Source organism: Scaptodrosophila lebanonensis, unplaced genomic scaffold, assembly GCF_003285725.1.
Source record: "Scaptodrosophila lebanonensis strain 11010-0011.00,11010-0021.00 unplaced genomic scaffold, SlebRS2 tig00000098-arrow-pilon, whole genome shotgun sequence".
In the NCBI taxonomy this organism is placed as follows: domain Eukaryota; kingdom Metazoa; phylum Arthropoda; class Insecta; order Diptera; family Drosophilidae; genus Scaptodrosophila; species Scaptodrosophila lebanonensis.
This window is the reverse complement of record NW_022060568.1, coordinates 2,888,918-2,905,354: the sequence shown is the minus strand read 5'-3', so window position 1 is coordinate 2,905,354 and position 16,437 is coordinate 2,888,918. Positions and strand designations below refer to the sequence as shown.

At 41.1% G+C, this 16,437-nt stretch overlaps 3 protein-coding genes across 3 annotated transcripts in view; all 3 read right to left on the bottom strand.

Annotated features, from left to right (window-relative positions):
* LOC115627978 (transcription factor SOX-6) overlaps window positions 1-4,812 on the bottom strand; it is a 71,116-nt gene extending 66,304 nt beyond the window's left edge. Inside the window, exons 1-2 of the mRNA XM_030523874.1 lie at window positions 4,780-4,812; window positions 3,344-3,600 (exon numbers count right to left, since the gene is read on the bottom strand). The gene's annotated coding sequence lies outside the window, so the exon portion shown is untranslated. The remainder of the gene's footprint in view (window positions 1-3,343; window positions 3,601-4,779) is intronic.
* Window positions 4,813-7,151: 2,339 nt separating this feature from the next.
* Window positions 7,152-7,865, bottom strand: LOC115627884 (mitochondrial import inner membrane translocase subunit Tim13). Its single transcript, XM_030523770.1, has 3 exons — window positions 7,715-7,865; window positions 7,572-7,640; window positions 7,152-7,506 (listed from the first exon to the last, which is right to left on the bottom strand). Exons 1-3 carry the CDS (start codon window positions 7,802-7,804, stop codon window positions 7,411-7,413), a joined length of 255 nt encoding a protein of 84 aa, XP_030379630.1. The 5' UTR covers window positions 7,805-7,865; the 3' UTR covers window positions 7,152-7,410.
* Window positions 7,866-11,271: 3,406 nt separating this feature from the next.
* On the bottom strand, window positions 11,272-13,152 carry LOC115627977. The gene is made up of 2 exons (XM_030523873.1): window positions 11,641-13,152; window positions 11,272-11,601 (listed from the first exon to the last, which is right to left on the bottom strand). The coding sequence occupies exons 1-2, from the start codon at window positions 13,150-13,152 to the stop codon at window positions 11,272-11,274; spliced, it is 1,842 nt and encodes a 613-aa protein (XP_030379733.1).
* Window positions 13,153-16,437: the final 3,285 nt, after the last annotated feature.

The window sequence follows — 16,437 nt, the reverse complement described above, 5'->3', positions numbered from 1 at the left end:
CTTACATGAGTTCATTAATAAGATTTGCACCCTCTTGTCATTCATTCGAATAACTTTTTATGGGTTTTGTGTTTACACACAGCTCGAGCATCGTTCCTCGAACATTATACGAGTGCAATAACAATTTTGGATGGATCTTCTGCTGTGTTTTCGGATATAAGTATGTACATGAACTTCTCTAGTATTCAAGAATCGGTATTAATGTAGTCCTAAGCCATTTGACTAATCCCTACATTTGATTGCACAAAACTACATACAATTGTTATGGGCTGTCACAGACTTATTCCCCCTAACCCCCACCTCATCATCGCCAGGGTGCATAGCTTAATGACAATTTGGCTAAGACTTGCTTGCTTGGAAAGCAGTGGAAACAACAATGCGGCTTTTATGTGTCTGTGCCTGTGCCAGTGCCAGTGCCTGCCAGCTCGTCCAACTGTCGCTGTTGCTGTTGCCGATGCCGTTGCCGTTGCTGCCACTGCCACTGCCGCTACTAATGTTTGCTTCAACTTGTTTTGTCTTCGATGACGTCTGCGTCGTCGTCTGGTCGTCGTCGCAGTCGTCGGCGTCGTCGTAAATAAGTGCAACAATTGCGCAATTGTTTTTCTTGATTTTTGGCCTTTGTGTTGCTGCCGCCGTTTCGGTCACTCACTTGCCCAGTCCCAGTCACCCCAGTCCCTCAACCACTCCCCTCCCCGCCCCCTGTACACCCCTGCGGGACGACCCAAAAGCAACTGTTACTGTTGCTGTTTCCATTTTGTTGCTGACTGACTCTGTTGTTGTTATTGCGGCGCTGCAGAGAGACGCAGCTTTGGCGTTTTGCCGCCAGTGCAAAGTCTAGCCTCCATCTAGTGGCTCTTTAAAGTGCAAGTGTGTGTGTGTGTGTGTGTGTGTGTGTAAGTGAGTATGTTAGCGAATTCTCAAAGACGGTGCGACTTCTTTCTTTTGCATCAGCATCAGCATCAGGCGGCAACAGGCAACAGGCTACAGCATTCGGCATTCGGCATCAGCTTTAGCTTTAGCTTTAGCATCACCATCACCCCCTCGTTTGTTTGAATGTGTTTGCGTCATTGTTTCGCATTGATTGTCTCTTTGATGTACCCGTGGCCTTTATTATGAGCGCGCTTTACAACAAACGCAAGACACGAGGCAGCTGCTGCATCTGCCGACATCGGAGCACATCCAAGCCCATCCGAGCATCGAAGCATCTTAGCATGCTCAGGAGCTCAGAATTTATGGCGTTCCATGGGTGACACTCTTGAACAAACAATCGACAAGCGGCCAACTAACAAATAATTTGACAGGTGGACCCCTAGCAGCAACATCATTAAAGTTAAAGACATTAGCATCCGATGGATGTGCAGATGTGGAAATGTGAATGTGAATGTGCATGTGCATGTGTGGATGTGTCCATAGATGGGCCATGGATGGTGATGGGCAAAGGCAGGCCCAACTCAAAGACAGTAGAGTATACATATGTATGTAGGAGCAACAGAAACGGAGACGGGCAGGCAGCAGGAACACAAAGAATTTGATGCGAAATGATACCAAAAACTGGTAACGGACAAACACCCCAAACCCAAACCCAAACCCAAATCAAACAGAAATACAACAACCATAACAACAACGAATTGCAAATCAAAATAAAAAATAATAATAAAAGAAAAAAACAGCACGCATGCACGCACACACACACACACAACAACAACTATGCAGACAGACTCAAACACACTCACGCACACTGCACTGGTTACAGTTAGAGTTACATTCGCAGTCGCGGTCGCAGTCGACGCAGTCGGCAATATCGGGTGCGATTGCAATTACAACAAACCAGTCCTGCCGTCAACAGTATGATCTGAGCCGAGATGCTGCTTCAGTTGTTATTGTTGTTGTTGTTATTGTTGCTACTTTTGCTGTTACTGTTGTTGTTGGTGCCAGTTCCCAAAGAGCTGCTCGCGTGGCAAATGCACCTGTCGCAGCCACCGCTTGTGCGCACAAGTCAACAACCGAGAACAGGTCCCCGTGCCACACGAGAGAGGCAACGTGAAAGAGAGAGAGAGACAGAGAGCAGCAGGAGAGCGGGAGAGAGAGAGAGAGAGGGCGAGCAAGAGCAGACAACAACAACTTTGGCTGCTGCTGGGGGCTTTGGCTTTGCCGGTCTGCGGTCTGCACACACTCTTTGCAATTGCCAAATGGACAAGCCAGAAGACAGCAGACGGAAGAAAGAAGACGGGCAGACAGACAGAAGACAGTCGACAGTCTTTCACACAGAGATCGTTCGACCAAAGTTCCACTTGGCGATTCATTTGAACATGCTCGTACTTCTCATATTTAGTCCACACATATGAGTTGCAGGTGCATTGCAATAATAATTTCCATGCATGCCTAGACGCAAACTGGTTCATAAATGGCTTTTGTCAAAGTGGGAATATTCAAAGCAGGCAATTTTCGAGACATGTGTAGATTTGAAAACCAGAGATATTAAAAATATTTGCAGGTAAATTATTTCAAGCATTATTCAAGCTAAATTAAACCAACTATCTTTTCAATTGTCTGCAAGACAGTCTATGTCCAAAAAACAGTATCCACTGGACCAAGCCTAAGCGATAAAGTTCCGTTTGATGATTCTCACCAGTCCCATAAATGTTCTTTTAATCATAAATGATCAGCTCTTTCGTTCCTAAGGGATATGCGTAATATTTATGGATAAAGATTTATTAAGACCAAATGATAAAAACAAAAGCCTTGAGTGATCGATCAGTTGTTTCATTTCTCGGGCATAGAAATCGACTGGCACCTGTGTTGGCAACGTATGCCAAATATTTCTAGATAAAGATTTATTAAGCTCTCATGGGCTTTGGTTTGTTTATTTGAAATGTAATCAAAAAATGTTTGCGGAAGAAAGCATTAAATTTTCTGAGCTTCGACAATGTGTCTGTCTTCTCGGCATGCCTATAGAGTGCGAGTGTGTGTGTGTGTGTGTGTGTGTGTGTGTATACATGGGATGCATTGCGACTAAACACGAAACTCTTCTCAGCTGTCATTTGTGAGGTATTACATAAATCACGCACTCACACGCACACATGCTCGCACAACACACTCCACTCGTCTTCTTTTCCACAACAAAACCACACACACACATATATACGGGTGTACACGCATATATCATTCTGTAACTCTACAATAGAACATTTTTGCCATCCTTTGAGCTCTGCTCGCCTGCCTGAACTCTCTCACGCACACACACAAACAGAGAGAGGCCAAAACTTGGATGTCATGGATGGGAGCGGTGGGGCCAGCATAGAAGTTGGGAGGCATGCAAATGGACTGTGACTGTGGTACTCACCTCTAAGATCTGGGTCTGCACCTGGATCTCGATGTCGATGTTGATCTCTCGTTATTCCATGGTTTGTTGCAGTTAAAAGCTTGAATCTGTTGACTAGGTTTTGTTTGTGGCTCAAAGTGTGTTTTACCAACGATATCTACTTATTATATGGCACTGTAGAATTTCTATTTTGATTTCGGCTGAACGTATATATGCAGTATGTGTGTGTTTTTTCCTTTATCGTTTCATTTCACTTGCTTGTTTGTTGTTAAGTTAGCCTGTTGGATGGATGATCGATCACAATTAACCGACTAACTCGCTATCTCAGGACGCGAACAACCGACTAGACTTGCGAGCGTGCGAATGGGTGTGTATGTGTGTTTGAATAGTCACTCGTCAGAGCCTTAGACTCGATCTGTCACCACTTTTCGGGGATGTCACTCTCTACACATACACATGTACATGCACATGTGTATGCATGTATGCACAGCAATTGGAGTAGCAATAATAACAAAAAACAACAACAACAAAAAGAAAAAATGCGTCAGCACTTGAAGCGTGCTCCAAAAAAAAAACAAAAAAAAAATGTTGCCTGGGCCAGCGATCAGCAATAAATTCCAGACTTGCCGTCCGTAGACGCTACAAATATTCAAATATTCGATTTAGTTTTTGTATGTGATAAGTGTTTGACCTTCAGGTTCAAATTTAGTTCGAGAGCTATAGCGGAGCTATAGACAGAGGCGTATATGTTCGTAATCATTCATAATCAGCACCGTAACTGAGTTTTAAAGTGTTCGACTTTAAGTCGAAATAGTCGGGGAATATCATGGGTATTCGGGATACAAGCACAAACACAATCACAATCACACACCCAAAGACAGAGACAGTGAGAGAAAGAGAGAGTTTGTGTGTGTGTGTAGCACTACTAATTAAGGAATTGGCACGGCCGGCAAGCCCAGATTAATCAGCCCATTCAGCTTTTCTCGTCGCACACTATCGCAACTAAGCCCCGTTACAACCGGCTAAAGAGCCGACGATTGCCAATTGCTGATATTGTCTTTGTCTACAAGAACCGTAGTAGTTTAGTTCTTTTTGAACTTTTGTGTTTTTGAGTTTTTGTGTTTGAGATCGATTCAAAATTGTCGGAACACACGCGGCACGGCCAGCCAGAAATTGGCAGAAAACAGAAAAGAATTGAGACGACGGCGACGCGTGTTTTCAAGTACCACCACCACCACCACCACTGCGTGGCAATGTCCAATTGTCACTGACGACGACTCCGTCGCGGCTGCTGAGACTGAGACTAAGGCTGAGGCACTTGCAATGTGGGCTGTTGTTGTTGCTGCTTCGGCTGCTGCGAGTGCAAGAGGCAACCTTACGCACGCTGTGAGATGCTCTTCGACAACGACAATAACAACAACAACAACAACGGCAAACACTACTAAAACAACGACAACATTTTTCTGATACATTCGGGCAAATGCGACTGCGACTGCGACTGTGGCCGCCGGCAGCGTGTGTTTTCGGTCTCGTTGTCGGCAACGGACTAGCAGCGCAGCATCATCATCGTCGTCTCTTTGCTGCTCTTTGCTCTTTGGGCAGCACGAAGAGAGTGCGCCGGGCGGCAGAGCGCAGGCCGTTCGCTCGCAAACAAACGAACGTCCAATGGGGTGCTAGCTGTCGCTATCGACAGCCAATTGCGGTATTAGCGAAAGCTCAACGCCACGCCCCTTAAAATGCTGCGACAGTATTGCAATACGATCCCATCCATCACCTTAACTGGCTTTAGGAGTTTTAACCAGAGCAGATGCTGTGCCAGTTACCACCTTGGCAGGCGCATGTCTAGCTCATCGCTGAGCACACGGATGTTTTAGCGGGTCGCGACGAGCTAGGACAATAGCTAGATGGACTTTGTTTCTTTGATGCACTGTGGGAATTCGAAATACAAATCAGGTTGTCTCCCCAAAAGAAGATTAAACTGACGCATAATTGCTCCGGGAACAACTATTTTTCTCTTCTTTACGGAAAAGCCAACGACTGTTTACTCTTTTTGGTCCTAAGCTGTGGCCAATGCGAGAAATTTTCTTCTTTTTTTCTATCTTTCTTTACTAAACTTTTTGTTCATACTATTGTAGTACATTGTAGTTGTACAGAACTCTTAATGAAGATATACAAGTATAACTATTCATTTTGTCAAATGAGTAACTAAAATTCCAATGAAGCTTATAGAAACTAATGGTGTTGCACATATTCTTTATACGCAGCCAATAACAACATTAAGCAATCGCCTCTCTTTTGGGCTTTTAAATTTATTTGTATACCCTGTACCCAAAGGGAAGAAGGGTATACTAGTTTCGTTGGAATGTGTGTAACACACAGAAGGCGGCTTAGCACACCCTCCAAAGTATATTTTCTTGATCAGTATGACAAGCCGAGTCGATATTGCCATCTCCGTCCGTCTGTCTGTGTGTCTGTATAAACGCAAGCATATTGGAAAGTACAAGTAGAAGAGATAGAATAACCAAACTTGATATCTGAAGTCTCCTAAGCCCGAAAAGAACGAGCTTATATTTGTTTTATCCCCACCCCCCGCTACTATTGATTTTCCATAAATCCCATAATCTTGGTTTTTTTTTTTTTTTTTTTTTTTTACTAAAATTCGACAATTACATCTAGTTAGTGTTTATCCTCCATCATGTTTCATCATGATACGTCAATTGTTGAGAAGTTATAGACAAAAATTTAATCTCTGTCAAAGATCTGCCAGCTGCTGTTGCTTTGACTCTGCACTGCACACATCCAGGCACATAGGCATGGGTGTACGCAGGGTGGGCGGGGGAACGGCCCCCATATGAAGTCGACCACACATTCATTATTGTGGCGCACTATATCGCCTTAAAGTGGAACTGAGTTGGATTTGTTAAAGTATTTTTTATTAATCATTTTTTAAATGCATCGTGCATTATTTAATCAACATTGTAATAATTTGGCCCCCCTTTGGCAAAAGCTGCGTACGCCCTTGCTCGTAGGCATAAACACAATCTCGGTGTAAAGGCATTCTATGGAAACTTTACAGTATATATGTCCCAACTTTTGTAAGTATGTATTGAATATTTATTATTTTATTTTAAATGAATTTTGAATCTTTATTATTTTATTTTAAATGAATGAGTGGGTACAGGGAATTTAAGAGTTCAGCTTACCGAACTCGAGCATTCCATTCTTGTTTAAGTTCCAGACTATCAATATGCAGTATCTAAATATTTACCCTAAGCTTATAATCAACTGTATAGTTGCTCGCCCTAGGATCATTATTCGATTCTCGCCAGGAACAAGCCAACAGAGAAATATTTGTTGAAAATTCCTATACATTATTTCATATAAAATATGTGATATGACAAATAATTCATATAAAGAAAATAAAATAATCAGGTTTTCTATCACCTGTTGCCGTTCGATTGAGACGAATATGTTCCACTCTGCAAATTGATTTCTATAATAGAGTCATAATTAGATAGAAGCAGCCAATAAATAAAACAAATTCTGATGGGCGGAAATCTTTTCCTTGTCTCTCAAACTACCTATTTTATACTGTCCACTCGATCAGACGTGATCAGCTTTTGGAAAGCAATAATTGGTAAGCAATAATTGGTAAGCAATAATCTATATTAACAATAAACCTGATGAATTTTAATTATGAAGAAGATAAGATTGATCTTTTACCAAAAATGTCATTTCTCAGATTGGTTTAGAACTAATTGTCTATACAAATAATCATCTAAGTAATTTTTTATGCAATCTCCACTTTGGTTGCACCAATTGGAGATGATTTTGTGTAAATAAGAGCTGATTTAATGAATATTGCACTTTACAGTTCAGTTGAATTCAAATTAAAATTAGGAGGTGAGGTACGTTACATTTATTCTCGGTCCAAGTCGAAGCTGAACGCAAGGGAACGAACTCTACAGATCAGCATCGATGCCGATGGCCGATTAATGTCAAAATTGTACAAATAGTGTTATTGTGTTTTAATAACTAGAATTAGAGTAAGAGACGCGGATGCTGCTGTTCAAGCTGCCAACGTCAGCTCACATTTTGGACTCGCGCTGCAATCTTTGGCCATATGCTCGAGAAATGAGATTCCACGAGTCCATGAATCGGTCCATGCACATGGATATGCATTTCTGTGGAAGGGAAAAGCGCGTTCAATGTTTATCAACGGCAGCAGATGTATTACGGTTGTACTCACCTGCTCCGAGGAGTCCAGAGAGGTTCCAGGCTTCCCAACGCACTTTTTAAAGCACTTTTCAGTCATTTTCTGCAAGGTCAATGGGACCACGTTTGCGGCAGTTAGATAACGAGAAGCGAATGGAGAACGATGACGATACTCACTGTGAGGAGCTCCTGGGCGTTGGCAACCTGAATCTGTTGCTTCACCTGCTCCATCAGTTCACCTTTTTCCACACTCGTCATGCCGGCCATTGTTAATTATTTTAACAATTTTGTGTACAACTATACCGCTTCGACTACAATGTGCAAGAGACCTTTGGTGGGCCAGCTGGTTGGCAATGTAATGCTGTTGCCACCTGTTCGAGAAAAGATGCCAGCTATTTTCGATCTGGCCAACCCAAACTGTTATCGAATAACTATACGCGAACTTATCGATATCGCAGTTGACCGATAGATGGCAAATGCTAAAAACAATCTAATGGCGGTGCATTTAAAACAATCGATGCAATGAAAATACATTGATTGTGGTAACTTTTAGCTACCACGAGGTGAAGTGCTGCATGGTGAATAGCTCAGATAGTTCGGCTTCAAACCACAATATTTATTGGAAAACTACCAACGGTTTTAAAGTTGACTACGAAAGCTGAGCTTTTTACGAAACCATCCTTGTTATGAACAGCTTTAGTGCAACTTTTAACACAGAGTCGATTTATGCAGGAGGTGTATAACATGGATAATTTAATAAGAAAAGCGCCATCCGCCATTTTTAAAATATGTTGGTTTTAATACAAAAAGGCGAGCTTCTTGACTTTTCTCTCCTTCTGCGTGTAGGTTTAGCGAAGTTTTTAAAGTCTATTGCTAGCTAATAAATAAGGTATTACTCAGCTAGTCTGCTACGAGCTTTTTGAGCTGTTCCAATGCAATCGTCCTTATTGCATACAGCTGTTCTAGCTTATCTTTTATTACGCAATTTCTCTCATCAGATTCAAAAATTTAACGCGCACAATGGAATGGATTTGTTATGCTTCTGTACATTTTCTTGGCACTTCTTTCTAAGTACTTTACATTTTAAAATTATGCATAAAAGCTATGAGTTCCAAGCTAGCTGGATTTCATAGTTCTTTTAATGCACTTCCCCATTATTTTGGCCTTTTCTAGCACTGCTTACACTTTTAGCAGAGCTTTAACAAGTGGTGTTCCTGCAACTCGAACGATAAGCTTTCCCCAAATAGGGTCGGACGCAAGAGCAGTCAGAAGACAGGCACAGAACACCCCAAATAGTCGAAGACCGAGTGGAAGCGATAAAACAAACACGATTTCATTAGACTTCAACCCAAACTCGAGTGTTTAATAAAAGTATTTAAATAATTAAAATTAAAATTCTGCAGCACCTTTAAAAGCAGAAAGCTGTCTTTAAAAAAGAAAATCTTTAATCATTAAAAGTCGAAAGGTTCACATTTTCTTCTTAGAGTACAGAATCATTGGCAATTAGGCAAGATATTCGGCAGTTTCAGCAATATTACAAAAAGAAGAAAATTGGTTGATTTCGTTTTAACTTTCAAAAAGAAATGACAATCATATTTATTCTTTACAAACTATTTGTTGAATATTTGTTTATAATTTTTAGCCTTATATTTGACTTTGGTATGTCAAGGTAAGTCTAAAATGGCTTGAAAAATGTTACAAAAGCACGTTTCCTTATCTTCCGATAGCCCTTTGCAATGCTTGTTCCAAATATTATATACTCTTTCACCTGCCCTGAGCTCAAAGGAAACATCAGGAGTTACTTTACAAATCCAAATCAAAAAGTTGAACCAGCGCAGAAGATCTAGTTCAACAGATGGGAAACAAGTTCGGGTAATGCGCATAACAGCTCCATAAGGAGTACACAAAGCCTGTGTGTTTCTGAAATAACATTACACTTCGATGCGAGTGGAATGCGTCTAGTATTGTGAAATACTATAGAAAAACTACTGTGCTTCTAATCGTACGTTGTTATCGTACGTATGTTATCGGAAAACAAATGCTCCTGAATAAACTGTAAATAAATGTAAGGTTTTTTTTAAATTTCCATAAAAAAAAATAATTTTGTAACTAAATTAAATTAAGCTGAATTAAATTAGAAATAAATATGTAATGACTTGCGCAATAACTTAAAAGTAATCTTGTACTTGTAACGCTAGGATTAGAAAATAAAATAAATAAATAAATACATTTTACGGCCGTTTGGCGCCAGAGCTAAGGAGCATTCTTTACAGCAGTTGAAGTCCGGTATCGGCGTCTTAGCGAATTGGTGGCGTACGCTTCGTCGACAATATCTAAAATCTGCAGAACATCAAGTCATCTTTGTACACAAAAAACCGCCGATTTATGATGCGTGCCTGTAAAACATGGACCTCGCATTACTTTTGCAATGGCATTGGACCTTTGCCAGGGCTGAGTGTAGCTCAGGAACTAGTTTGTTTGGCCAGCGGAATCCTTAAGCGGAAATGCGAGACACAGCTTCGCTTACCAACACTATTCGGCTTCAACGATAGGTAACTAATCGATTTTCTTTGCTACAGCAGACCCAGCCTTTTCACATCACATAGCTTTGCGATTTGTACACTTTTCAATGATACATACTTACGGGAACATCTGCTGAGAAAAAAAAGACAATACTTTCAAACCTATCCTCAATAAGACCTTAAGCTGTCCCACTCATGGCACTCATAGTTGCTTTTATTAACACCCCTGCAAGTGCTGGCATTATTCTATGAATTCTTCAGTGTCTTCAGTCGCATCGAAACTATAAATTTTATTCGTGAAATATTGCTTAATGCCGGTAAACGTGGATATACCAATTATTGAGACTAAATTAAATATGTACACAAATATTCGTCCTAAATACAAAAATAACCATATTTTGAATCCCAGCAGTTGAGAATCATTCAGTATTCGTTGATATAGGATTTCATTCATAACTAATATCGATGACAATGATCCATCATCTATCGAGATATTAAAAACAAAGAGAGGGCTTTTGGGGGTTAATTTTATTTTTGAACTCTTCTTTCCTGTTCCAACGTACTTATCAAGGAGCTTACCTTATCAAAAAAAAATTAATTAATTAATTAAAAAATAACATCTAGCATCTAAGTACATTACATTTTTAGGGAATGGCATACATACATACATACTAAGTCGTACGCAGGGGAGGATGTTAAGGAGGGGAGGGGCCCCCCGTTTCAAACTAATGATTTAACACTTTAGCTAAGCACTACACTTGGCAGTAGCAGCTCAATATTATATAATAGGGTTATTCTCGGCCTCGATTCTTTTCAGAAATCAATCAGCTGATTATTTTGGTAATTTCTTTTTCTCGTATTTTTGCAAATGGTCGAAATAGTCGAATGAACCAAAGTGGGGAATGTGCCTCGTAATTTTATCATTTGCACGATAACGAAATAGTCAAAAGTTTCTATAGGCTCTCTAGATCTTCCCTGGAACTAGATCCACACTCAATAAAAGTTCCGTCTGGTTCGTTCGGGGTCTACCATAACAATATTTAAAGACTTTATTTTAATATTTATTAAAACGTACATAATCCAACGTTATCCTCTTTGACTGGATGGGTTGGTGATATTACCGGGTGGGATCAGAGTGGTTTCTTCTTTTTTCGTTTGCGTGTGTTTGTGTGGAAGTATGGGGGTGTGAGGGTGTGGGGGTGTGGGGCGTTACTAATGGGAGGACGACTGATGCGATACCAGCTCAATGGGCGGGGGCGGTGTAATGGACTTGGCGCGCGTCGCCTCCAAGTTGGCACGACGAGCGGCTGCGGCAGCCATGTAGGTGCCATAGTAACGACTCAATATGTGCGGATCCATGTGATTGAGCTCGACATGAGTCTTGGGTATGGCCATGGGCATGGCCATGGCAAGGGGTGGTGGTGTCGAGGAGTTAGTCAATTGGGCGCCTACATGCGCTCCGATGGGACACTCCTCCAGCGAATTAGAATCATGTTGGCTGCTACTGCTGCCGCCCAATGAGCGCGCATAGGTGGCCGAGGGCTGACCGCCGACTGCTGACCCGTCCAGCAGGGGCGAGACAGAGAAATGATGATGGTGGTGGTGATGGGGCTCCTGCTCCTCGTTGTCCGCATCGAATGAAGAGCGTCTGGCATCGCTTAGGTACGAAATATTGTCGTCTGCCGCAGTAAAAACCTGCTGGATAACCTGTTGTGTACTCAGATGGTGCTCCCGACGCGGATGTTGTCGCTGAAGGGGCTGCTCTTCCGGCTCCTGCTCTTCGGCATCCACGTCTTCGTCGACATCATCAACCACATCGATGTCCACGTCACCGTCTACATCGGCATCAGCTCCCGGAGACTCCTCAAGATCCACGACCACCTCACGATGAATGGTCTGCTGCTTTTGCACCTGCACCTTGGTGATGACCGTATGCTGGGTCTGGGTGGTGGTGCGTGTGGCTGCGGGTGCATCGGAGAGTGTCAACTCGGCGGCCTTGTCCTCCACAATGTCGACAATCTGCACATCGGGAGCGAGAAGGGAGGCCACGTCGAACTGTCGCTTACGGGTCTGTGAGTAGAGATTCGCAATGGTGGTCGTTGTCGTCGAGTTAATATAAGCTATGTGCTGGTGCTGCGATTGTTGGATGGCCGGCTCGAGGCGTTGGGGCAGCTGTTGCTCCGATGGCTGATGGTGGACCTGGTCGCGTTGCACGGCCGCATATTGGGGCTGTAGACTGGACGCAACTGCCACACTGCGTCCAAAGAACTGGCCGATGTAGTGATGATGGTACGGATAATTGAGAGCGGCCAGCTGCATGGAAGCCTGCGCAGTGGGTGGCGGCGTCGTCAGATCCAAAGGCGGAGGACTGGGGGAATCAGTGCTGGCATCATCCACGGACAGGCCCATATGCTTGCGCACTTTCCGCTGCGCTTTCCGCCGCCGGAAATCACCCTTGCGGAAGTCGTCCATATTCGCCGGATGAATTGCCCAGTAGTGGCCCTTTCCATTGGCACTTCGGCCCGACTTAATGAAGCAATCGTTAAGGGAGAGATTGTGCCTAATCGAGTTTCGCCAGCCCGGACCACGGGTGCGAAAGTACGGATAGTTATCCAATATATACTGATAAATGTCCGACAGCACAAGCTTCAGATCCGTCGAGCTTAGAATCGCCATGGCTATCAGGCCGATATAGCTATGCTGTGGCTTCGGCTCCTCGGGCTGGAAGATGCGCTGCGATTGGGGAAAGAGCGAGATGGTCGAGAGCGTCGCCATCCGATTTCCCCCCGCACCATGGGCCCCATAGGGATGCACCCAAGGCGCCATCGAACCGGCGGCACTCGCATATTGTGGACACCGCAGACGCTCTATATTCAGCGCATAGTTGTAGAGTTGCAGGCGATACTGCTCCAGAGCCATTGTGGCCTGCGAGTGCGATGGCCGAGAGCTCGGATTGGGGGCGCCACCAGTGTTGCCACCGCCACAATTGGCCGAACCACCGCCGGGATAAATGCCAGCCATCAGTTGCGGCTTCGGCGCTCGCTCCTGTCCCGGTGACGATGGCCGCGATGAGGCCAAGTCAGTGTTAGCCATTTGCATTTGCCTTTGGTCCGAACTTGCAAGCTTTCCTACTCACAGCTCTCCAATTTCATCCTTTGTTTCCCCGCACGTCTTTAGCTCCGAACTAATGGCACCTGTAAAGATAAACACAATGAGAATTCTTTTACCACAAAAGATGGTCTACATAGGTGGAATCTCTTTTTAATCGAATCCAAGTGGAACCAACACACATCAGCCTTTCTTTTATATTTATTCATTTTTAAATTATTATTAATTATTAAAAGGTTTATAATAAAAAGCAATTGACGGCTTTATGACCGATTAGGACAGCCGTTAACTGGACAAGAAGATTGTGTATTAAATTGGTATTTAAAGAGGTCTTAGTCGGTCGAATTTCCGGTAACAACTAAGCATGAAAAGTTCATCTGTCATCTCAAGATGTTTTCCAAACCATTCTGCAGAACTGACGCATTGGTTGGGAAGTGCTTAATTTTTAGGATCAAAAAAGATCATCTTGCATACATACTATTAACTCAATTTCCTCCTCTTTAAGTGGCAATATCCAGTCTGTTATTGGGCTTAAACTATAGATAAATAGCAAACCACCAAATACTCTATATATCTTTCTTCTTATATACTTATTCCTAAAGTTGAGACCACAATTGAGTGTTCGCTATGGGAAAGAGCCAGTTAGTTGGAGGTTCTTTCTATAGTAACACAGCTTTTAAGTGACAACCTTTGAAACTTGCTTTATTTCCCGTGTATTTCATAGCACAATTAAACCATATCTCCGACATCTATAAGTTTATAAGTATGTTAAATTGTTGCTCAGTCAGTTAAAGTACAATTACATGTAGAGCTCGAATTTCGGATATTATTTTAAAAGCTAATAAATCAAGCGTACATATTTAGAACTGACATATCAGAGCTATTCGTATTGCGATATCTGCGGATATTACAATGAGAAATCCATCAGCGGATCATAACGGGACTTCTCAAAGGACACTGTTGACGGTTCCAAGTCAAGGTGAAAAGAAGGATCGAGAATATATTATATTTCTCTCTCTCGCTCTCTCTCTCTCTCTCTCTCTCTCTTTCTCTTGTTAAAAAATTTACTTTATTTCCAGAAGCTCTCTTTAAGTACCTTTTTTATAAATCGATCACTATTGTGATACAGTTTAATCAACACAACAAAAAGAACTATAAGCTATTGAACAGTGCAAGGCTCTCACTTAACTAACAAGTTAATTGTTGGACCTAGGCTTACCAAACTACCGGAAAAATGATGGACCGTTCGAAACCGACCAAATTTGAGAAAAAATGCAAAATCCGAAACTCATTTGATGGGCCTTATCTTTGCTTATAGCTAAGCACTTTACAGTTTTGGACTGGCCCTGAAGACCTAGGCAATGAAAATCCTTAGATCGTTGCATTCTTGTAAGCAAAGCAGCTGTATAAAGAATTATATTATATTCCCTGCCGAACGGATATAATAGATCCAGAAGATCCAAGTGAGCAGAACTCTACTCTTAAAGTACTATATGCTTAGGCTTTGAAATGTAAATTCCAAAGAAGTTTGTTCCATCCGAAAATTATATCTCAGCATAGATCTATTTGTCTTTATTGAAGCAACATTATATTCATAACATATTTTTACATTTGGAAATTTGGGGTCCAACTTCAACAGACAAATTTTCAAATAATGGACGCGATAGAATTCTTGCAATCTCATCCACTAGAAAAAAATACATCATTTTACTCAATTAAATGAATTAAGATTAAAGAAACTCTATTATAAATAAAATATTCTCCATATGAAAGGTCTGAAAAGCGTATTTGTACATCAAAGCCCGTCACTCATCAATTCGATTTATTAGTAAAAATAACTCTGTATATTTTATAAAGTTGTTTTTTTTTTATCAAATAGCTAGCACTAGTAAGTGAAATATTTGTTGTCAACAATGAAGCCGAATCTTCAAAGTTTGAAATAGCATTTGTCTTGGAGGTTTTCGGATAGTTGAAATTTTATTGTGAGGCACAAAGGTATTTTGATTTCGCGCTCACAAATAAAATAGCTGATCGTATGATCACCAGCGTATTGGAGCCTTTATTTAATATTAATGCTATTTTGTTAGTTTCCATTTAAGATTTTCGTAATGTACATTTTTAGCTTCGTGTCAGCCATCAAACCTTTACTAATTTAGCAAATGCAAAAAATTCGTTGATGGAAAAAGGAACCCTTCAGTTTCATTTCCACATTTGTTTTAAGATTCTTCAAAGGAAGACCACTTCCACATGGCTGGGTGGCGTAAATTCAAATATTTTCTTCATAGAGTACTTCAATAAAAAGGCGATCACCGAACTTTAAAAGAGGCGGTTGAAACTAGATACTTATCGATCGCTCGAGTTTTGCCAAAAAATTAAGCCTGAACATTGCAAAACAATAGATCCAGAAAAGTGGCTAAAATATTGACTGCCATTCGTAAAATAAAATAAATTTAGTTTTGTGTAACACAAAATAATAATACTTTTAAAGTGTGGTTCGTGCTACGAATGCTATAATAGTTTACATAATCAATAATGAACAATTATTTAAAATATTCCAAACAATTGGCACATCAAGTTTTCAAATCCTACAAATCGATGTTAATTTAAACGTTCTTCTTTTTATTAAAAGCATAAAACTAGAACAAAGCATGACCTTTTTGTAGAAATTAGGCCGTACATTAGGAGTCAAAAGCGTAGCAACGAATATTTGAAAATTCTACAAAAAAATGTTACCATTAAATAAGACTAGATGCCAAATGCAATTATCCCTATTAATTCCAATAAATATATGTCAAAAGTACGTCTATTTTTTAAGCACTTATTAACCAACATTAATATTGAACTATTCATCTCAAATTATTTCGCTCAAGAACTTATTAGAACGGGTATCTATTTGTATATATATTGTATATTTTATGGTACAATTGGTCTTAACTTTTCGCTTACACTCAAGCAACTCAATTACTTTTTGCAACAAAGTGCGGCCATAATTGGATAAATTAGATCATGAGTTTATTTCATATACTTTTCCATTATTGATAATAAATGTTCACATAGTCCTTTTCCCTCTTTTTGCCTCTTTTCCCTCCTTTTCCCCAAAAGCAAGAGGCTGAATGATGTACATATTCGAAGAATAGCATTGATAATAAGCTATATACTGAACATACAAAAATCTATTATCATTTTCGCACTTTTCTACTTCAGAAGAATTTAGAAGTAATGTCGGTATTTCAAAGTTCTGAAACAAATGACAGAACTGCGGATCTTCTG